The sequence below is a fragment of the Pristis pectinata genome, chromosome 1, assembly GCF_009764475.1.
Source record: "Pristis pectinata isolate sPriPec2 chromosome 1, sPriPec2.1.pri, whole genome shotgun sequence".
Taxonomy (NCBI): Eukaryota; Metazoa; Chordata; class Chondrichthyes; order Rhinopristiformes; family Pristidae; genus Pristis; species Pristis pectinata.
This window is the reverse complement of record NC_067405.1, coordinates 65656985-65681334: the sequence shown is the minus strand read 5'-3', so window position 1 is coordinate 65681334 and position 24350 is coordinate 65656985. Positions and strand designations below refer to the sequence as shown.

The window sequence follows — 24350 nt, the reverse complement described above, 5'->3', positions numbered from 1 at the left end:
CAGGTACATGGATAGGAAAGGTTTAGAAGGATAGGCCAAACGTGGGCAAATGGGACTAGCTTGGATAGGCATAAAGTTACATGGCACGGAAACAAGCCCTTTGGCCCAACAAGTTCTTCCTGAACTTGTCCCATTTGCCTGCATTTGGCCCATCTGGTCGGCATGGACTGGTTGGGCCAAAGGGCCTGTTTCCATGCTGTATGACTCTATAATGTCTTAGATCCACAAACTCGGAAAGCCAATAACGACTGCAGTTTCATAGTGGAAATTTGCCATACGTTGAAAGCCAATAATTAGACAAGAACAATAAACAAGTATTTTTAACAGGAGAATGTAAACCATGTAGAAATCTAATATATAATGTGTTTTAATGCTCATGAACAAAACAAAACAGATATCATTCCATGAAGTTTTGCTGTAAAATAACATGTTATTAATAGCAGGAGGGTAGAACTTGGCAGTGAACAAAAATGATTTGACTTGTCAGTTTTGGCACCACTTTTGGAAAAATATTATTTCCCTTGTTCTTCCTCTCCCCCGGCTGAGCTTTACTTTGCCAAATTCTGATTTTTTTTATTATTACTGTAAGAATTCTCATGATTGAACTCGGTGCCAGGGAGCAACTTGAGATAAAAGAAATTCTTTTACCGGTATGAGACTTACTTGTTTGTCGAAAAGTTTTGTGACTCATGGCTTTTATAATGTCAGAAGATCAAGCAGGGTGATCTAGAGACTTAAAGGCCACAACTTTTGGCAGTGTTGACATTTACTTTCCCAGCTTTTTTCTGCTGCCTCCCCTTTACTAACCTCAATTAGTAATTGTGTCTGCTAGCGTGCGGTTAGAATAATGCCACATCCAGCCGACAGGCAGTGTCGAACCAGCTGACTTCAGAGAGCACTCTAGTGTCGAGGATCAGGAGCAGCAAAATAAGTCGGGCATTCCTCTCCTGTTCTTTGGTTCGGCTGCTATGAAGTGCAGAACATTTTGTTGCAACTCAGTGGTTTTCCGAATCAAAAGACTGCAGAAGCTGAAAATCTGAAATAAAAACGGCAAATGCTGGAAACACTCAGCAGGTCAGGCAACAGCTGTGGAGAGAGAAAAACAGGTCAAGGGCCCTTTCTCAGAGATGGGACAGGAAAGTTCACAGAGCAGTTCAGAAATTTTTTTTTGTAGGACTTGAGTTACTTTGAGGGCAGGTCAGTAAGAAGAGGTTTTCTTCCTGAAAGCGGGTGAGTGAGGAAGTATTTCTGGAACATTATATCAACTGCAGCTGTTTTAACTTCCAGATTGCTTAATGAAATTATCTTTGTAGGACTTGAACTCACTTTCTGTAGGTAGTTGGTTAAAACTCCGGATGACTGGTTTGGTAACTTATACCCTACCATCCCCAGGCCCAACAGTGAACCCGTTTTGTTGAACAGTAGGTTGCTTAGGCATTGGAACATAAGAACTGGGAGGAGAGGGCCATTTAGCTCTTTGTGCTCACTCCGCCTTTCAAGATCATGATCGACCTTCATCTTTTACACAGATGGTGGTAGGTTTATGGAGTGAGCTGTCAGAGGTAATTTTTAGTGGCGAGTACAATTACAACACTTAAAAGACATTTGGACAGGTACATGAATAGGAAAGGTTTAGAGGGACATGGGCCAAACACAGTCAGATGGAGCTAGCTCAGGAAGACACCTTGGTCAGCATGGATGAGTTGGGCCGAAGAGCCGTTACCATGTTGTTTAGATCTATAGCTGTTTGAGGTTTCATTTACTCCCATGGAATTTAATCACAATAGCATCTTAACATGAAGAAAGCTGAATAGTGCAGATGATGGTGGGTTACCATTACCAATGTAGCTTAGCTTAGTAGCTGAAGATCTTTGGATGTAGATAGAACCTTTGGACACTTGTAGGAAGACCATTACCAATGTAGCTTAGCTTAGTAGCTGAAGATCTTTGGATGTAGACAGAACCTTTGGACACTTGTAGGAAGACCATAATTAAAGATTATCATCACAAGTTTGTCACCAAGAAATCTAATAGGAATTTCAAAATAAATTTCTTTTCCCAAAGAGTGGTGAGAATGTGGGACGTGCTCCCGTAGGGAACGGTTGAGGCAAGATGTATGGATGCATTTTAAGTGGTTTGCCAACATATGAAGGGACTGAAGGGTATAATGATCAATTTAGATGGGAGGAGGCTAGAGTGAAGCTGGCATGGACTAGTTGGGCTGAATGGCCTATTTCTGTGCTGTACATCCAATGTGATCTGGTTAGTTGCTTATAGAATCATAGAGAGATACAGCATGGAAACAGGGCCACCACGTCCGTGCCAACCATTAACCACCCATTTACACTAATCCTACACTAATCCCATTTTATTTTCCCCACATTCCCATCAAACACCCCCACCCCCCCCCCCCCCCAAATTCTACCACTCAGCTACACACTGAGAGCAAATTTACAGCAGCCAATTAACCTACTAACCTGCATGTCACTGGGATGTGGGAGGAAACCAGAGCATCGGGAGGAATCCCACGAGGTCACAGCGAGAAGGTGCAAACTCCACACAGAGAGCACCGGAGGTCAGGATTGAACCCAGGTCTCTGGTGCCATGAGGCAGCGGCTCTACCAGCTATGTCACTGCGCCACCCCTGTATTTGCAACCAAATATACTCCCCAAGCCTCAGATGCTCTTGTTGCATTCCATCATTTGCGCAGAACCCTAGAAGGAAAGGCGAGTCACGTCACTGAGCTGCAGTCCGATCCCTGTGACCCTTGGATTTATCCATTGGTGTGAGATGAGTGAGAGCAACTGAGGATGACGGGCAGCATGTGGCTGTCAACAGGAGTGAAAAGATCAGATATCTTTATTAGTCACGTGTACATCAAAACACACAGTGAAATGCATCCCTTGCGTAGAGTGTTCTGGGTCAGCCTGCAAGTGTCGCCACACTTCCGGCGCCAACATAGCATGCCCACAACTTCCTAACCCGTACGTCTTTGGAATGTGTGAGGAAACCAGAGCACCCGGAGGAAACCCAAGCAGTCACGGGAAGAACATACAAACTCCTTACGGACAGCGGCCGGATTTGAACCCAGTTTGGTCTGAGCATTTTCCAGCACCCATCTTGAACAAATACACCATCAAAGTTGACCCATAAGGTTTTCAGTGGGATTGCCCTCTACTCTCCACTTCACCCTGAGGGGTTGTAATAAAGTTAGAAGTGGGGGTTAAAATGGATAATTCCAGTTGAATATTTATAACCAGTGTAGAGAATGGCTGGTGGGTTACATTTGGTGCCAGGTACTGATTTCTATGAAGTGGAGGCACAACTGGCAGAGTTCGGGAGCCTCTGGTCTGCGGCAGCCCATGGTGTGAGCTGCTGTTTTATCGTTTTCTTATGATGAGCTTGAGGAATGTCATAAAGGTCAGCGGAAGGGTTTCTGTGGGGAGTGTTGACAGGCGTTGAGCAGCAGTCAGAATGTTTTTATTTAATCGGGCGGTAGGTCTGTAGGAGAGGAATGAACAGTGAGAAAGTCTGATTGCAGTTGAAGGAGGAATGTTGTGGAATTAAGACCTGATGGAGCTTCTGGGGTGTTTAACCTCAACACTGACAGGTGGGCAGATGGCTGTTTCATTTTTAATCAGCACAGCATGTCCGTGGTAGTGCACTGGAGCCCCTCTGCGAGCTGTGGCTCAATGGGTAACTCCACTCGCTAATTCCTCAAATCAATTGCGCCTTTGTGCACATGGGCCCCAGCTGTTGTCTCTCCCTGACTGTACCTTCAGGCTCTGTCCCGCATCCCACACAGTTGTTAGTCCCACTGGCCTCTGCAGCCTTCCACCAGAGGTGCTGAAAGAAACCTAGTCGCAGGGTTGGTGGTGAGACAGTGTTTTCCTTGGCAAGTGGCTGCTGGCGGTCCTTGGAGACCTGAGCTTTCTCTCTCTTCAGGGGAGTCCAAATTCACCCACTGCAGGTAGCCACAGGTGTGCCTTGCTTTCCGGAGCTCAGCCACCCACCAGCACTCCCCTGTGACCACCATTCATCTTGACTCTGCAACGACTGCTGCAGTGTTTAAGTTTCCAAATAAAAAACAAAGTTGATTGAAAGAAATATGTACTTTAATCCTGGTTGAAAATTGCTCTCCTTTGAGCAGTCAGCCTGCCAAAACCACCCTGCGGACGACTTCTGCATCATCAAGGCTGGATCCAAGCTGTTGACTATTTCAAACAATGATGTAATGCTTGCTGATGTTGGGGAGTATCTCAAATTGATGTCTTGCATTGCCCGCTTTGGCCATGTTCCCAGATATTTCATTCATATAATTGTTGAAAAGACTGATATTAGTTTTACCTCAATTTTTGTTTCCAGTTTTCATTAATCATTAATAATAATCTTGGTGTGCATTTCTCTTTCAGGCTCTGAACGGGTTTGTACTGGTTGTCACAGCGGATGGTCTTATATTCTATGTTTCTCCGACAATTCAGGATTATCTGGGATTTCACCAGGTGAGCTTGAAAATGCCCTGTTCTGTCTCCTGTATTTTAACGGGTGCTGCCTGTGTGGACTTTGCACGTTCTCCCAGTGACATCATGGGTGTACCCCGGGTTCTCCAGTTTCCTTCCACGTCCCAAAGATATAGGGTTGTCAGGTCAATTACTGCTGTAAATTGCCCCTAGTGTGTAGGTGAGGGGTAGAATGTGAGAGGAGTTGAAGGGAATGTGGGGAGCATACAATGGGATTAGTTTAAATGGTCAGCATGGACTTGTAGGCTGAAGGGCATGTTTCTGTGCTGTATGACCCTGACTCCAGATGAATAATTTTCAAAGGAGAGGAATTTCTGAAGTGGAAATGGTTATATATTTTCCGTGTTCTTTTGCAGGCAGATGGGATTAGTTTAAGTTGGCATCGTGGTTGGCACAGACATGGTGGGCCGTAGGGCCTGTTCCTGTGCTGTAATGTTCTATTACCAGCCAGGTGAAAATACTCAGTAAGGTCCACTGAAGCCCTTGTGCATAAATACACAGTAGGTGTGGACTTTCAGAAGAGCTAGGAGCAGCTTCTGCTTAATTGGCCTCGGAAGGGTTTGGAGTCGGGGTCATACATTTGGTCCATTGGGTTGGAGATAGAAGAGGTCAGCAATGTTTCTTGTTGTTGTTGGTTTTGCAGTACCCTGGTGGAGTGACTGTTGTGTGTGTGCAGAAGTGTGTGTGTGAGGTGATTATAAATTGGTAAATTGGTTTATTATTGTCACATGTACTGAGGTACAGTGAAAAAATTTGTTTTACATGCCATCCATACAGATCAATTCATCACATCAGTGCATTGAGGTAGTAAAAGCGAAAATAATAACAGTGTGCAGAATAAAGTGTTTTAGTTATAGAGAAAGTGCAGTGCCGGCAGACAATAAAATGCAAAGTCATAACAAGGTAGATTGTGAGGTCAGGAGTCCATTTTATCGTACTAGGCGACAATAACAGCAGGATAGAAGCTGTCCTTGAGCCTGGTGGTACGTGCTTTTGGGCTTTTGTATCTTCTGCCTGATGGGAGTGGGGAGAAGAGAGAATGGATTTGTGTCAGATAAGGACAGAATCATCTTCCCCCACTGGTGCTAACATGAAGATCGGGCCTCAGGTGAGAAGCTGTTACACCTGCCTGTGGAGTTTAAAACCAGGGGCATATTCAAGATAATGAGTCAAACATTTAGGACTGAGATGAGAACATTATTTATTAAGAATCTCTACTCCAAAGGGCTCTGGTTGCTGAGGCAGAGATCCACAGATTTTTTAACACCTGGAGAATCAAAGCCATTGTAAGTTGCGGAAACTTCAGTATTTGTCTGTCCCTCAGGGGAAGAAATTTGGAGAAAGCAAATTGATGAGTTCTGCCACATCCACTGTAGTAAATGCCAGAATCAGGTAGGTGATAGAAGCGCCACGTGAATTGAGCGAGGTGCAAGGTCAGCCGGGATTCCTGCACCCCTTGCTTTATAACACAGGGTCCCGGCTGCCTTTGTCTTTCTGTTCCTGCTGTTCACCACAGCCTTTCCCCTGAACAAGAGCTGTGCCGCATTTGGTTTTGGAGAGAGCGGACGTGTGTGAGTCCTGATGCAGGAGCTTTTGTTTTAACGTGGGATGATTGATTAGCGAGATCTTTGTCTACAGCAGAACATCGTCCTCCTCCTCTTTAAGTTTCAGATGCAACAGCATTTTCCAGAGTCCTGCTGTCCCACAGCTGCCATGAACTCTTTATGATAATAAGCAAGCCCTGGGTTTTAACAATGCATCCTGTTGCTTTATGTTTGGAAAAAACATCCAGCATGTTTCCATTGAGGAGAGAAGGAACAGAGTTGGAGCAGTGGGATTGACCTCCGTGCCATCTCCTCGTGGCCACGAATATTTCCATAACATTCTGGGTTATAATTTTGTGCCAATGTTAGAAGGGGTGGTCTCCCGTTAAATGGTACCTGGTTACAGATTGCGTGAGAGGGAAGGTTGACCGATTTTCCGCAGTGATCTTCAGCAAGTTACAGGTTCTGAGGGTGTCGAGGGGCAAGTTGACCAGGATATGTACGTGTCACCGTACGGTCAGGCATGTTAATGGCCTGAAGATCCGTGACTAGGCTATAGGCCTTCGGGGTCAGCTAGAGTTCGTGTTCCACTCCAACCTTTTCTCGTCCTGGCTTCACCTTATGACTTCCCTTCTCTTCAATGTGCATCTCCAGGTTCCTCTCAAATGCACCCCTACTCTGGACCTGGACTGCTCCTTGTAGTAGTGAGCTCCACGCTGTCACCACTCCCTGGGCAATGGTGTTTCTCCTGAGCTCCCTATATTTTGGTGACCAACCATATATTAATGGCCTCTGGTTTTAGCCTTCCTCCAGTGGAAAAACTCCAACTGTGGGGCCAATTCTAAAGATACTTTGGTCACCATCAAACTGTCTCCTTTCAAGAGAAAAGGGACCCAGGCTGTTCATCCTTCCCTGAGTACACCAGTATCCCTGTCCCTGGACTTGGGATGGAGTCTGAACTGCAGAACACGGTGGAGTGGAGTTCCGTATCCTCAGCAGAGCAGGGCCAGGAACCCTCCGGTCAGTTCCTCATGGGAATGTTTTACAAACTGTGAGCTGGTCATTTTCATCCCAGCGATGGGTGGGAATATGTATTGATGCCAAAAGGATGGAAAAATAAAAGGAGACTCTTAATCCAGATTTTCCAGTAACAGGGTGCTTGCCCATACCTTCCCAACGTGACAATCGGGAATTTCCGCTGTTTGTAATGGAAAAGACTTGTGTCAGAAGATTGCAGTGTTGAAGGAGAGGATGGTGACCTTTCTTTTCTCACAGTGATGGAGCTACATAATGGAAGATAAAAGTCATTGTCCCTTTGCTCCTTGACATCACTGTTACAAATACATTCCTCACTCCTCCACCTCGCAAAGACACAAAAGAATTTCATCCATTATCTTTGAAATGGAAGCTTCACTTGTATTGGTTTGATTCCCATGATGCGTGTCGGAGTAGAGGGTTCCGGCCGATCGGCCTGCCTGCCCGTCTTCCGTGCTTATGTACGTATGCGGGTGTCCTTGGAGAGGGAGCATGCGGTCTCCACGGGCACCCTAGTTGAGTTCCGCGCTCGGTGGGCCCCTCAGGGGATCGCGTGTGTTGTGGATGGTGAGAATGCAATTCTTCTCTGAAGTGTTGCGTGGTGCGTATAGTGGTTGTTTTCTCTGCTGTGTTGCGTGTGCATTTCGCGGGTGCTTAGTCCGTGTTATTTTGCTGTAGGTGTGTAGCTGCTTAATTTATTTTCTTCCCTTCTGTATTAGTTGTAGTGTATTGGCCTTTTGGTTGTCCTTTTGTAGTGCTTTTAGTTAATAAATGTTTATAAAAACAGTGTCGGAGTAGATGAGCAAAAGGTACCTCTACGCTATCAATGAGCACATAAGCAGGTAGATACTGTTACCTCCACCAGGGGAGTTTAGAACCAGAGATCTCTACCCCAAAGGGCTGGGGATGCTCAGCAAGGTTGAGACTGAGATCCATTGATTTTTGAACACCTAAAGAATTGAAGGCAATGAGGATTGGGTGAGACTGGAGTGGAGGAGTGGGGATTGGATAAGACTGGAGACGTGGGGATTGGCTGAGACTGGAGGTGTGGGGATTGGGTGAGCCCAGAGGGAAATGTAGGGATTGGGTGAGACTGGAGGGGAGGTGTGGGGATTGGGTGAGACTGGAGGGGAGGTGTGGGGATTGGGTGAGACTGGAGGAGAGGTGTGGGGATTGGGTGAGACTGGAGGAGAGGTGTGGGGATTGGATGAGACCAGAGGGGAGCGGATTGGGTGAGAGTGGAGGAGAGGTGTAGGTATTGGGTGAGACCAGAGGGGAGATGTGGGGATTGGGTGAGACCGGAGGGGAGGTGTAGGAATTGGGTGAGACCGGAGAGGAGATATGGGGATTGGGTAAGAGTAGAGGGGAGGCTTGATCTTACTGAATGGCGGAACCAGCCTGATAGGACGATTGGTCTCCAGCCACTGCTAAATCTTTTGATCTTGCATTAGGCAACTGCTCAGTATCAAACCTGATTCCAAATGTGCAAGGTCTTGGGTCTTTTTATTTTGCCAGACCGATGTCATGCACCAGAGTGTATTCGAGCTGATTCACATCGAAGACCAACAAGAATTCCGCCGGAACCTTCACTGGGCCTTGAATCCACCTGCCGTCACCGGGGCAGACAAAAACCCACGAGGCAAGTGGTGGAAGTGTTTGTGCACGCACTCTCTTATTCTGAGGCTCAAGGGGCCGCGCGTTGAAAAGGGTGAAAGGCAGATGGGGGGCCTTCGAACGTGAGTGGTGGAGAAAGCTGTGAGTCACTACAAGGGGACAAGGGGAAGACCGAGATGGCGGGAGTGGGATATGCTCACATTGAGCGGGGCCTTGAAAGGCAGGAAGCTAACACACAGGTACAGCAAACAGCTAGCGAAGCAAATGCCAAAGGATCGGAGGGCGAGGGTAAAGAAGTCGAGGCTCAGTTCTACAGGGATTTGGTGAGAGCAGCACCTGGAACACTGATGTGCTTCTTGTGCAGGGTGAGGAGTGAATGTTCACAAGATCAGTTTCTTGGACAGAGGTTCCACCTCTGAGGGGAGATTGAATAACCAGGCCTAAGTTTATAGAGTTCAGAGGAATAAGAAGCAGATCGTATCAAATAATTAAGAGACTTGACAGGGTACATGTGGAGTCGATGATTCCCTCAATCGAGGTGTCTATAAAAGTGATTGCTGTTTTAGAATCTGCTCCATGGCATTGTAATTGCTCCATGGCATTGTAACTGCTCCATGGCACTGTAACTGCTCCCCTTCCGTCCCTTTTCTCTCTCCTCCTGATCTACCCAGTTCATCCCGCACCCACCTCGCCTCCCCATCACCCTATTTCTTTCCCTACCTCCACCCTCTCCATCTGCCCAGCACCCACACAATCCTCCATCTGACTGCAGGATGCCAGTGCAGTCCCCAGCCCCATAGGGGTAACTGAGCTCGTGCCCCAACTCTCTGCTGGTTGTCTGGACCCTGAAAGGTGTGTGTTTTATTGAAGCACTTTCTAGTATTTCAGCTGGAGTCAGAAGCAACGTTGGGTCCACCTGATTCACTGCACCAATCCCACCTCCTTTCCCACTGGCCAGCTGTACCTCAGTACCCCCCTAGATGTGGCTGCTCTCCTTCTTAGGCTAGGCTGCAGTAGAAATTCATCCCTGGTCGCAATGTAGCAGTAGATATGCATTACATTCCTCTGAGGATTGCAGGCAATTGAAGCAAATTTCAAAAGCAAAGTATAACATGCAGCAGGTAACACATTATTCACTTATTACAGGTGATCGAGGACAACTTGCTGCTGTGTGCTATTTTTGACCATAAGAAGCTTCACAGTGACTGATGCTCTCTTCATTTGATTGCCAAAACATGCCGTTTTGGGTGCTGGACACTGGAAGCCGCTCAAGGCTGATTGTGGCCCTACACTCCCTCTAAAGTTCTAAGTGTGGGGGTACTGAGCCCAGTTAGACTAGAATTACAATCAGAGAGACAAAAGAGACTGCTGCTGGAATCTAGGGCAAAAAACAAACTGCTGGAGGAACTCGGCGGGTCAGGCAGCATCTGTGGAGGGAAACGGGCAGTCGACGTTTTGGGTCGAGACCCTTCATCTGCATGAAAGGTAGAGGGGAGATGGTCAGGATAAAAAAGGTGGAGGGAAAGGGTGGAGCGAGAGCCAGCAGGTGATAAGTGAATCCAGGTGAGGGGGGGTGATCGGCAGATGGAGGAGGGGAGAGCAGAAATAGTGACAGGGGCTGGGAGGTGATAGGTGGAGGCAACAAAGAGCTGCAGATGATGGAATCTGTTTAGAGAGGAAGGTGGAGCATGGAATCGAGTGAGGGAGGTGGGGAGGGGGAGAGGGGAACAGTGGGGGGAGGGACCCACTATGTGGGTGCTGGGCAGATGGAGAGGGTGGAGGTGGGCAAAGAAATAGGGTGATGGGGAGGCGAGGTAGGTGTGGGATGAGCTGGGTAGATCAGGAGGAGAGAGAAAGGGGACGGAAGGGGAGCAGTTACAATCGGAAAATGACAATCACCCTTGTTGGGACCACTTAGCCCAGCCCTGATCAAGCCTTTAACCTGGATCATGTGTGTGCTTTGTTTTGCACTGCGCAATATTTAACAAAGTTTGAACGGCCCTGGTGATCACCTTCCTGCCCAGCAGGGATTTACTATTGAGGGCATCACCTTGTACGCGGGTTGTTACCGGCGAGGCCAGCTTCATCCTGGGATGCACTTCCCAGCAATGCTGCTGCTCTGTGCCACCCAAGGACTGTCTGAGGAAACAGGGCAGTGTCTGGGCAACTACTCTCCTCATACCAGTACGGTTAACGCAACACTCTTGCTTTGTATGTACCTCATGGGGCATAGCAGGCAGAACCGCTGCCCCAACAGCTCTAGTGACCTGGCTTCAATCCTGACCTCAGGTGCTGTGTGGAGTCTGCATGTTCTCCCTCTGCATAGGTTTTCCCTGGGTGCTCCAGTTAATTGAATACTGGAAATTGTTCCCAGTATGTAGATGACTGGTTGAATCTGGGTTGGGGGGGGGGGGGTGGCGGTAGGGGGTGGGGAACATGGAAATTTGGAGAGAATACACTTTTCCCATTCATGCCTCTTTTTCAATGCGACCTTCAGGTGAACAAGTTACCTCTCCAGCTGTAATCTGCTACAGTCCTGAGCAGCTGCCACCTGAGAACACGTCCTCTTCGAGAGGAACTTTGTCTGTCGCCTTCGCTGCTTGTTGGACAATTCGTCCGGTTTCTTGGTAGGTTGCTGTTTTCACTCATGTATGTGGCATAGGACCGATGTTGTGCTTTTTAAAATCTGGTAGCAAGTATCTTTAAAATCCGCCTCCTACGTAAAATGACTAAGTTGCAAGTTTGCACTGAAGTACACAATAGTCATAGGGTCATACAGCACCAAAACACCCTTTGGCCCACTATTTCCATGCCGGCCATTGTACTTACCAATACTCGTCCCATTTACCTGCAAGATGCCTTGGCGATTCAGGTGCTTTTTTAGATGTTTCTTAAATGTTGTGAGAGTCTCTGCCTCCATCACCCCCTCAGGCAGTGTGTTCCAAATTCCAGCCACCCTCTAGGTGAATAAAATTCCCCCTCAAATCCCCACTAACCTCCTACCTAGCACCTTTTACCTATGGCTTCTTGCTTTAGACGCCCCAATCCCTGGGTCCTCACAAGGATTTCAGTAAAGTGGAACACTGGAAGCGGATGTTCATTTTGTTGAGCGCTTGGGTCGTAACTTGGAAACCTTGTTGCCTTTTCCCAGTTGTGTTCTTCTCCCAGTCTGACAGCAGTGAAGGGGATTTGCGCCTCTCTCCAGGACTTGAGAAGCAAGCTTGCTGCTGTGCGACCATAGTCAGGGGGTATTACATTTCATCGGCACTATCGTCCGATAGCTCGTGAGCCAGGGCCTCACTGCTGACTCTGGCAAGAGTAGAGTACAGTGGAGAGGAGTGAGTTCCATGATGCCTCAGCCAACAGCCTCACCCGATGTTAGTGTCCGGTTCAACATTCCTCATTCCACAGTCAGTGTCTGGATCAACATTCCCACTCCAGTGTCCAGACCAACACTCCCTATTCCACAGGTAGCGTCTGGACCAACACTCCTCATTCCACAGTCAGTGTCCGGACCAATGTTCCCAACTCCACAGTGTCCATACCAATGTTCCTCTTTCTACAGTCAGTGTCCAGACCAGTATTCCCAGCTTCACAGTGTCCGTACCAACGTTCCTCCTTCCACAGTCAGTGTCTGGACCAACATTCCCAACTCCACAATGTCCGGACCAATGTTCCTTATTCCACTGTCCTTGTCCAGACCGATGTACCCCACTCCACAATCAGTTTCTGGATCAAAGTTCCCAACTTAACATCCTCACAGAACAGGGAGTGGGTTTGCCGATATTCCTCACTCAGGTTTTCGGAGAGGTTCTCAAGGTCTCAGTGGAGGCAGGATGTTAGTCCCCGTTCTCTTCTTTGAAACATGTATGACCTTCAGTAACTGTATCCATTTGTACAGATACTTTCAAGACTTCAGGATATCCCAAAGCTCTCAGAGCCAGTGAAGTCTTTGTCATTTCTTTCATATATTAAATGGGGTGTTTAATTGGGCGGCACAGTGGGACAGAAAAACAGGAGCACACAGAGGGAAACCCACACAGTCACAGGGAGAACATGCAAACTCCAAATAGACAGCACCTGAGTCAGGATTGATCCTGGGTCTCTGGCGCTGTGAGTTTGCGCCTCTATTAACTGCACCACTGTGTCACCCACCTTGAACCTTTGCAGTAAGATGGTTTAGCAGTGGTGTAAGTCTGGTGTTCCAGGATTTTGATGCCATGGCAGTAAATGAACAGAAAAATTTTAACCAAGCCAGGATGTAGAGAGGTGATGATCGGTTTCAGGAAGATCACCTGAATCAAAGTCAAAGTTGAGTTTATTGTCATGTACACATGCACATGTATGCACAAATGCAATAAAAAACTTACTTGATAGCATCATATAAGCAGAATTCACAAGAAAAACATGAATCAGACATAAACTTTACACAATTTTTACAACACAATTAGAACAAAAAATCTGTTGTAGTACACAGTGATCAAAGTGGTCATATTGTCGCTATACTGAGGTAGGGTTGTGCCAGTTGTTTCAAGAACTGAATGGTTGAAGGGAAGTAGCTGTTCTTGAACCTGGTGGTGTGGGACTTCAGGCTTCTGTACCTCCTGCCTAATGGTAGCTGCGAGAAGATGGCATGGCCCGGATGGTGGGGATCTTTGATGATGAATGTTGCCTTCTTGAGGCAGTGCCTCGTGTAGATACTACCGATGGTGGGGAGGGACGTGTCTGTGATGTATTGGGCAGAGTCCACTACTCTCTGCAGCTTCTTGCATTCCTGTGCATTCATGTTGCTGAACCAGACCATGATGCAACCAGTCAGGATACTTTCAACAGTACATCTGTAGAAGTTTGTTAGAATGTTTGGTGACAAGCTGAACCTCCTTAACCTTCTAAGAAACTAAAGATGTTGGTGTGCCTTCCTTGTGATTGCATCTATGTATTGGGTCCAGGACAGCTCATCTGATATGTTAATACCCAGGAATTTAAAGCTGCTGACGGTCTCCACTGCCGATCCACCAATGCGGACTGGTGCGTGTTCGCCCTCCTTCCCCTTCCTGAAGTCAACATTCAGCTCTTCAGCTTTACTGACGTCGAGTGAGAAGTTGTTGTTGCGGTACCACTCAACCAGGTGTCCTACCTTGCTCATGTATGACGACTCATCACCACCTGTGATTCATCCAACAACTGTGGTGTTGTTGGCAAATTTGTATATGGCATTGGAGCTGTGCGTAACCACACAGTCATGTCGAAAACATGGCAAAAACTGGCATTAGTTGTGGCTGCTGAGTCCCACTGTCAGGGTGAATATGCCCAAGCCTTCTCCCTATCCACCACCTCATTGAGGGCAGTTCTCTTCTGGTGTTAATCACCTTCTCTGTTTCCAGATTGCACATGGCTCTTTTTGCGTTGGGAGCAGAGGGTATCAGGAGCACCCGATCCTACTCTCTTCCTGCCATGGACTCGCCCCGTGCCACTGGATGGTAACAAGGTGATTCCATCCATGTCATTTGCAACATGCACCCCTGATTCCTCAGTGCCACCTGACAGCCGGGCAGAATTGTAGACTGTTGTTGAGGAATTTGCACTGCATCCAGTTCTCTTGGCAAGGAATTTGCACAGCACCTCTTGCCCTTCATCATCATCCACAATAAACATAATGAATTTTATCAGAGTGTTACTGTGAGGATTGCAGGACTATGATTAATGCTGTTGACCTGCACTGATGGATTCACAGTGACATCTGTCCTGCCTGGATCTGGTTCGGAGGGGCTGGGACGTGCAACTAAAATTGGCGGGAACGGATTGGGAAGGTGAAGCAGAAACTGGGACTGTGGGAATGGCGCTCCCTATCGATAACTGGGAAGAACTTGGTCATCAGGTGTGAGGTGCTCTCAGGGCTGCTGTACTTGGCGCCGCCTCACTCCTCTGGCTTGGGAATCACCCACGCCGTCTTCCGGTTCATCTGGGGATCCAAGATGGAGCGGGTCCAACGGGCCACCATGCACAAGTCCCTGGACAATGGGGGTAAAGGTGTCCCCAATGTCGCCCTCCTCCTGATGACCACCTTCGTCTGTGGCTGCATCAGGCTGTGTGTGGAACCCAAGTAAGTGGGCACCAAGTTTCACTACATACCGAGGTCCTACCAGTCCCTGCTGTTGCGAAGGATAGGCCTGGCCCCATGGCCACACGGCGTCCCAGTCAGCTGGACGCTGCCCCACTACCTGTCCTTTGTGGAAAAGTTCTTCCAGACCAATACCTTTGACCACAAGGCCATCAGGCAGTGGTCAACACGGAACATCCTGCAGGCACTGCAGGAGAAGGACTCAATGGATACTGTGGGGTGGTTCCCTGAGCAGACTGTCCAGACCATCTGGCAGAATGTCTCATCGCCAGAACTCACCAACAAGCACCAAGACCTCGCTTGGCTGGCGGTGAGTGGGGCCCTCCCAGTCAGATCCTTCCTGTATGGTTGGAACCTCACTCCCAGCGTGCGCTGCCCCGGGAAGACTGCGCTGGGGACGAGACGGTTGCCCACCTCTTTGCGGGCTGTAGGTTTGCGAGGAGGGTGTGGCGAAAGATGCAAGGGTCCTTGTCATGGTTCATCCCCAGCAGCAGCGTAACAGAAGATTCTCTGATCTACGGGTTGTTCCCGGGGGCACACACACAGACGGACATCAACTGCTGCTGGAAGGTCATCAACTCAGTGAAAGACGCTCTTTGGTCTGCCCGAAACTTGTTGGTCTTCCAGCACTGCGAGATGTCCGTAGGGGAATGCTGCCGGCTGGCACATTCCAGGTTGCAGGAGTACGTGCTGAGGGATGCACTGAAGCTGGGTGCAGCCAACGCAAAGGCTCGGTGGGGAAGAACTACAGTTTAGGGTTCTTCGGCCACTGGAGAGGGAGGGGCGGGGACAGGCGAGAAAGCCCCTAAATATTGTAAATACGGGACGGGGTAGCTTCTAGGGAGCCACACGTGTGGCAACGGTGCTTTTTTTTATATATATAAAAAGGTAACACTAATTAATGATCTGTACAAGAATGTAAAGATTTGCACTGTTTTGTAATCGTATATAGTTTGTCTTTTATTATGAATAAGGTTTATTTTGAATTTAAAAAAATCTGCCCTGCCTGAAGGAATTCGAACCCTGTGTGTTGCCATTCAGGTCAGATTACACAGTGTTTATTCCTGGGGAAGGAGGCAACAGTTGAGGCAGCTACGTTTTCGCTCAGGGAGCTCATAACACATGACTAAAGCCCAGAATTACAAACCCTATTACATGCAGTTTTGACACATGGGCTCCAAACAACTGAGACATGCATTGAAGTATTCTGTGTAGAAATGACCATCTTTTCCCCCCTGCCCTGGACTTCCACTGTGAGTTACTGCTTTAGAGTTAATTTACCTCTTGGTAATTATGTGTACTTTGAGAATACTTGTCACTGACTAAAAGTGCCACCTCAAACTGTCAAACACATGCAGGAGCCAGGAAGACGTGATTTCTACCTCCCCCACTCTCAAACAGAAGCATTCCGTTGCCGAGAGCGGTTTATAACATTATGAGAGGCATAGATAGGGTAGACAGCCAGAATCTTTTTCCCAGGGTAGAAATGTCAAATACTAGAGGGCATAGAGGTGAGAGGGGGAAAATTTAAAGGAGGTGTGCAGGGCAAGTTTTTTTACACAGAGAATGGTGGATGTCCGGAATGCGCTGCCAGGGGTGGTAGTGGAAGCAGATATGATAGTGATGCTTAAGAGGCTTTTAGATAGACACATAAATATGCAGGGAATGGAGGGATATGTTTCATGTGCAGGTAGAAGGGATTAGTTTAATTTGGCATCATGCTCAATGCAGACATTGTGGGCAGAAGGGCCTGTTCCTGTCCTGTACTGTTCTATGTTCAAAACAAACTCCTCCCTCTGAGCTGACATTTACAGTCAGATTTAAACATTCCAAAACACTTCATAAGCTGTGAAATTCCTTTAGGAAAAGAACAATTAGAGCAAACTGGGCTAAGTAAAATTCTTTACCATTTCTCTCAGCAGTCCATGTTTAACTTCCACAAACTTAAGGTAATATAAATAGATACCCAAAAAGTAACTGGCAACTGGCAAAGGATATCTTGCTGTCGGTTCATTATGCAGCTCTTCTGCTGGGATGAAACATTGGTTCAGTGTAGTTTTGCTATGTGTAGGATTGTGGCTCTTTGGACTTAATGGGTTTTTGCAGGTCAAGCAGTTGCCACAGATGGTGAATGTTGATCTATTTACATTCATGGTGTTGCATGAAATGTGACAATTTGAACATCGGATGCATCATTAAGCCACTGTATTGACACATTAAATTGTCATTAGTAACACTGTTTGAGCACCCTGATGCCTCCCTCCTGACCGTACACTATGAAAACAAGAAACATAAACACCATCCTTTCAACCTGAAAGGAAATAGCTCTCCAAACTGACCAGATGTAATAAAAAATTAGCCAACTGAAAAAGAAGAGACCTTTCAACAAGTCAGTACCCTTAACAGGATTTGGTGGGAACATTTTGTTTTGACATATCTATCAACAGGACAGCACAGAAGTGTTTCACAGACACACTTTCAGAAGTTGACATGGGGCTTTGAAAGAGCTAAAGGCATTTTGCTTTTAAACACAGTTGTGACATTGCCGTCAAGTTGCTCACTCTTTTCCTCAGCACAGTTTTAACTGTTCTGTTTTATCTGTGTACCAAGCCTGGCTCTTGCAGGTGCTGTGGAATATGGAGTTTCTGTTCTGTTGCTAAGAGAATGCACTTTGCTCATGACCTGCCTCCTCCCTAATCAAATTGTGCTTCATTCTCTCTGTCACTCCCCTCCAGCTCTCCAACCTGGGAGAACTTGTTTTACAAGAACGTTTGTAGTCATGAGCATGCTGGGCATTGTTTCAGAGCAATACTTCCATCACTATCCAATGTATCTCACATTCAGCAGCTCATTGCAGCAAAATACCGCTCCATTGACAAAAAAGCACTGGAGATAAGGAGGAGTCAACAGACTCCCTTTCCCAGCTCTCTTCCCCAAACAGCAGATCAAATGTGATGCTAAACCACTTCTGTTGAGAATTGGAATTGGAATTGGTTTATTATTGTCACTCATACCGAGGAAAATTCTTGCAATCGCAATAAATAAGTAAATCTACACCAGCCATATAAAGCCAAACACTACTTATGAAAACACACGGATGCTTTTTAACTCTTCTGTTTCACAGGGCACAGAATTTAATTAGAAATTGAAGTAAACATGGTTTTAACAACATCTATCACTTTAAGGCTGCAAAAATTCTTTGTGAGACAATGGGTGAAATTAAGGGTTAGGGGAAGACCATAACAGTACTGGGAGATGCCTGCAGATTCCTGATGGCAACAGTGAAGTGGCCAAACGTATTAATGCAGAGATGGAAGAGGCTGGTTTTAATGGGAGCCTTTGATTTGCATATAGAATGGGAAGAGCAGAGAAGCTAAGAGTAAATTGGTAAATTGGTTTACTATTGTCACATGTATCGAGGTACAGTGAAAAACTTGTGTTGTGTACCGTTCATACAGATCAATTCATTACAACAGTGCATTGAGATAGTACAGGGTAAAGCAATAACACAGTGCAGAATAAAGTGTTATAGTTACAGAGAAACTGCAGTGCAGACAGACAATAAGGTGCAAGGTCATAACGAGGTAGATTGTGAGGTCAAGAGTCCATCTCATCATACTAAGGGACTGTTTAATAGTTTTATAAGAGCTGTTTTTGAGCCTGTTGATAGGTACTTTCAGGCTTTTGGATCTTCTGCCCAATGGGAGAGGGGAGAAGAGAGAATGTCTGAGGTGGGTGGGGTCTTTGATTATACTGGCTGCTTTACCAAGGCAGCGAGATATGTAAACAGAGTCCATGGATGGGAGGCTGGTTTCTGTGATGTGCTGAGCTGTGTCCACAACTTTCTACAATTTCTTGCGGTCACAGGCAGAGCAGTTGCCATACCAAGCCATGATGCATCGGGACAATTGCTTTCTATGGTGCATTGATAAAAATTGGTGAGGGTCTAAGGGGACATGTCAAATTTCTTTAGCCTCCTGAGGAAGTAGAGGTGCTGGTGAGCTTTCTTGGTCGTGGCATCGACATGCATGGACCAGGACAGGCCATTGGTGTTGTTCACTCCCAGGAACTTGAATCTCTCAATCCTCTCAACCTCAGCACCACCGATGTAAACAGGAGCATGTGCACCGTCCCCCTTCCTGAAGTCAATGACCAGCTCTTTTGTTTTGCTGACATTGAGGGAAAGGTTGTTGTCATGACACCATGTCACTAGGCTCTCTAGCTCCTTCCTATACCCCGACGCATCATTATTTGAGATACAGCCCACTACAGTGGTATCATCTGCAAACTTGGAGATGGAGTTGGAGCAGAATCTGGCCGTGCAGTCGTGAGTGTATAGTGAGTAGCGTAGAGGGCTGAAGATGCAGCCTTGAGGTGCACCGGTGTTGAGAATAATCGCGGCGGAGGTGTTGCTGCCTACCTTCACTGATTGTGGTCTGTTGGTCAGGAAGTCAAGGATCCAGTTGCAAAGGTAGGTGTTGGGTCCCAGGTCTAGAAGTTGGAGATGAGTTTGCTTGGAATTATGGTATTGAAAGCAGAGCTGTAGTCAATGAACAATAGTTTAACGGGAAAGCAGATAAACTTTTAGAGTGTGCACAAGTTGGTCTGGGGCAGTGGATGGGAAAGCCAGCAGCAGTGCAGGCTGTGGTAGATGCTGGAGGCTCCTGTCCCAGACTTCCATCATCTACTCAGGTGTGTCCCATGGACAAAAAGAAGGGCAAATCCAGTCCACGGGGTGGATAGTGTTGTTCACATGGAGCACTTCTTCACCAATAACCTGCTCACACATGCCTTGTTTGGATTCCATCTCGTCCAATCCTCACATGACCTTGGCCCAAATATGAACACAATCCGGAACTGAAGAAGTAAAGTGAGAGTGACCCCCATTTACATCAGATCTAGCAGAAAGGAAAGTGGTTGTGCTTGTTGGAGGTCAGTCATCCCAGCAAGAGCTCTTCAGGGTAGTGCACTTGGTCAATGACTCTCCTTCTGAATTGGATCATTTGCACTGTTCCATTTGCAGTATCTCAGATGGTGAATTAACCTGCTCATTCATGCTCAGTTTGCATTCCATCAGGTCCATTTGTACCCATGCAGCAAGACCTGGGGAATGTCTTGAGGTTGGTCTAACAATGGCAAATAACTATTGCATCCACATGAACGCATCAGAAGAAGAGACAACACTTTCCACCCCAAAGCATTTCCATTGTCTAAAATCCTCGAGTCAGGAGTCTAATGAAACACCCTCCATTTTGCCTGGATGAGTACAGCTCCAACAATACTCGATACTCAATTACACCAGCTCGGACAAAGCAGCCCACTTGATGGGCGCCCCACCCATTACCCTGAAGGTTCACTTCGTCAACACTAGTCACTAGGGTAGGATAAACCGATCAACATCAGTGTCCTCTCCCATGCCAACATCCCCAGCACTGAGGTCCTAATTGCACTCAATCACTCTTGCACGCAGGCGACATGGTTCACCTGTAAAAGCAGGAAGGTGCTGGAAGAACTCAGCAGGTTTTTATTCCAGCATTTTCTGTTTTTATTTCAGACTTCCAACGTCTGCAGCTGTTTTGATTTTCAATGTAGTTCACATGTCTGACACACTCTGAGCTCCATTGTGGCAAGAGATGATCAGGCAGAGGAAGCAATTTGAAGGTGTTCTCAGAGCCTTCTTGATGAAAGGTGACATCCTCACTGACTCATGGGAATCCCTGATGCACGATGGCTCAGAATGCAGAAGGAGCACCAGGATGGTGTTGACTCCATTTGTCAGGAGTGACCTTAGACACAGCCGAGATGGTGATAAGGAAGAAGAAAGAGAAAGAGGCAATGGGGATAATAGTGAAGAAACGGCAGCAATGACACTCCGAGGCTTCTTTGACAACACCTTCCAATCCAGTGACCTCAGCCACCTCGAAGGATGAGGGCTGCAGGCAGATGGGAATGATGTAACACGTATTCCTGACTTGAAAAACGCCATTTCATCATCAGCACTGGTTCCTATCCTGGAATCTTCTTCCCAACAGCACTGCAAGATTAGATTTGCCAGAGGGCTAGTATTTCGAAATGTTGGCTCGGCACCACCATCTCAAGGGCAATCTGGCTTGGCACTGATGCCCATTGCCAGTTCTGATGAAGGGTCTCTGACCTGAAACACTAGCTCTGTTTCTTTTTCCACAGATGCTGCCTGACCCACTGAGCATTTCCAGCATTTTCTGTTCTTATTGCATATTCCCCACAATATTCATCTCAATCAGTCTACTGAATAGCTTTGTCCCAGTCCTAAAGTTATGTACCTTCCCATGAACTCCCTTCCAAGTAGAGGAAGTTTTTGTTATCCCATCAGTTCCTTGAAAAATCCTTAAAGTTTGGTGATTGTAGGATGCATTTCACTGTGTGTTTTGAAGTACATGTGACTAATAAAGATATCTTCTCTTGTACTTTGTATAATCTCTCATAACTTAAGCCCTGGATCCTTGGCAGAATTCTGGTGATCCTGTAATGCAGTTCTTCCAAGGCCAGTATGTCCATTTTAGTATGGGGTTCCCAGAAGTGTACAGAGTATTTCTGATGAGGTCCAACTGGACAGTGTGACCACAGCAAAATCCTCTCCCCCCCATTATATTCTACTCATTATGAAGAGGAACATTCCATTGGTTTAGTTTAATACTTTCTGAACAAATGATATTTTAATACTCCCCTATAGACCAAAGAAAATCTCTGCCTGACTATGTCTAATGACTTCCCCTCCACAGCCCTGGTGTTAATAATTCCAAAGACTCTTGACCCTCAAATAGATCCCTCCTCGTCTTTTTTTTCAATGTCTGGTCCCTTACTTTCTGCCCCACAGTTCTAGATACCCCAACAAAGGGAAACATCTCCTCAGCTTCCACCCTGGCAATCTCCCTCAGGATCATGTGCTTTGCCCTAAATCTCCTTGGACTCCTGCTGTTCTTATTTTTCCACCATTAAAAAAAAACTTGGATTTTATCATTTTTTGGTCCAAAGTAATGGCTTAATATTTACCTACTTTGAAATCCATCTGCTCCAGCCTTGCCCATTAATAATCCAGCAGTATCTAACAATGTTTCACACTCCTCTACACTGTCTTTCCCAACAACTCTTGTCTCATTGGCAAACTTGGATCAGTGGCTCTCGATTGTGTTATCTAAGCTGTTAAAGCAAACAGAGAATAGGTATCTAACCAGTTGTAGTCCACCACAATTCCTGCTCTGCCTTTTAACCCCTGTGAAACTTTTCTGAATGCCTTCCGGACTTCTAAGTATTTGCTTAAACATTTCGATGGAATCCACAGATGCAATAACTTAATGCATTTATATTGGCTCTTTTAAATCAGCTCTAATTTCACTTAAGTGCTCAGTTTCTCTTATCCTTAATTATAGATTCAAATAACCTTCCTGGAACTGATGTTAGATTAGGTTCCGTGATTCTCTTGCAGAAAGGGAGAGAGAACCTTTCTTCAGAAATGGAGTTACATTTCCAGTTTTCTTTCTAAAGGGACAGTGAATCAAGAGGGTTTTGGAAGATGCACTAAGGCTTCTACTCCTCACAGTGCCAGTGTCCGGAAAAATAAACAATCTGCTGGATGAACTCAGCAGGTCAAGCAGCAACTCTCAGTTCTAATGCAGGGTCTCGACCCGAAACGTTGACAATTCCTTTCCTTCCACAGATGCTGCTCGACAGCTGAGTTCCTCCAGCAGATTGTTTGTTGTTCTGGACATTGGTACTGTGAGGAGTAGAAGCCTTACTGCATCTGCACTCTCTTGTGTCACCATTGTCCAGAAGTTAAATTGAGGAGCACCTTGTGATCTGTGCAGTTTGGTTTCAGGGAAAAGTAACACACAAGAGAGAATTGGGAGCAAAGCTTCACAAAGTCCACATTTTACTCCTGACACCCCCTTGCGTCCAAAGCACTTTTGGACAGAGGAACTCAGACGTGCGTACGAGACACAACTACTCCCTCCCACAACTACTGACCCACCTCTCCATTCCTCTCACCCCTGCCAAACCGCTGATCTTCATCACATACTCGCCCCAACCTCTCGGCTAACTCCCCCACAGCCTGAATCCTCCCAATGTTCCTACCCTCTCCCAGCTACTGGCCCTCAACAACAAAATCCACCACAGATTGTCTGTTTACTGTCCTGAAACAGAAGCCTTTTAATTTCTAGGCAAATGTCTTTTGCTGTAAGTTCATCCTTCTAACTTTTCCTCTTTTTTTTTCCCCACCAGGCTCTCAACTTCCAGGGACGGCTGAGGTTCCTACATGGACAAAACAAGAGAGCCGAGGATGGCACTCCCATCCCTCCGCAGCTGGCTCTCTTTGCCCTGGCAACTCCCCTCCAGCCCCCCTCCATCCTGGAGGTCCGGACCAAGAACATGATCTTCAGAACCAAGCACAAATTAGACTTCACTCCGCTTGCCTGTGACGCCAAGTAAGGGCCTGGGAGGAAAGGTCAACGGAACCTTTAGCATGCTATTAAACAAGGAAAAGAAGTGCAGACATTCAGGAGTGAGCCAGGGATTAAATTGAGGGGTTGGATATCGAATGAATCTTAGCAGCTTTGTATAAACTACCAATTTCAGTCGTTTGGAGCAGTTGTCTGTGCTTTCACTTTTACTCAGTTGAGTTCTTGAAGGTTGGCTGCAGGTGAGTCCTGACAGCATTTAATTAATGGCAGATTATAGAAAACCAGTTTACTTCTTATTACATAATAGTGAGAAGTGGGCTATTAGGTTATTTTCCAATGATGAAGGGACATCAACCTATGACACTTCACTCTGTTTCTCTCACTGCAGACGCTGCCTGAACTGCTGAGTTTTCCAGCATTTTTGATGTTTAATTTCCCACCTGTCCTTGTTCTAATCCCTGTAGGCTGCTACTTCATGAGTATGAGGTTTTAATTCATGCTCACCAAGGGTCCAGTTAATGTACAGTCAGTTATCTTCGATTCAGTGACTCACAATCTTTTTGATCCATGTGAATAACAAAGTGTCATTTGAAATCTTAACAGGATAACAGTTGGAGGTTCGAATATTCATACAGTCATACGGCACGGAAGCAGGCCCTTCGGCCCACCGTGTCCATGCTGACCATCAAGTACCCATCTACGCTAATCTCATTTACCAGCACTTGGTGCATAGCCTTCCATGCCATGGTGATTCGAGTGCTCGTCCAGATGCTTCTTAAGGGTTGTGAGAGTCTCTGCCTCCACCACCCCCTCGTGCAGTGGGTTCCAGATTGCAACCACCCTCTGGGTGAAATAATTCTTCCTCAGATCCCTTCTAAACCTCTTTCTCCTCACTTAAACCTAGGCCTCTAGTCTAAGGCACCTTTGCCAGCTTCTTATTATATACTCGATCTATGCCTCTTATAATTTTGTACACCACCATCAGAACCCCCTTCAACAACCTCTGCTCCAAGGGAAAACAAATCCAGCCGATCCAGTCTCTCCTCATTAACTGAAACACTCCACCCAAGGCAATGC

The 24350-nt window shown here is 46.6% G+C and overlaps 1 protein-coding gene across 1 annotated transcript in view; it reads left to right on the top strand.

The window, feature by feature from the left end:
- Positions 1-24350, top strand: part of LOC127570906 (aryl hydrocarbon receptor-like) — a 136426-nt gene that overhangs the window by 87174 nt on the left and 24902 nt on the right. Inside the window, 5 exon segments of the mRNA XM_052016832.1 lie at positions 4414-4503; positions 8616-8739; positions 11212-11277; positions 11280-11341; positions 23095-23297. Of these exon segments, the coding sequence (XP_051872792.1) occupies positions 4414-4503; positions 8616-8739; positions 11212-11277; positions 11280-11341; positions 23095-23297 (545 nt within the window).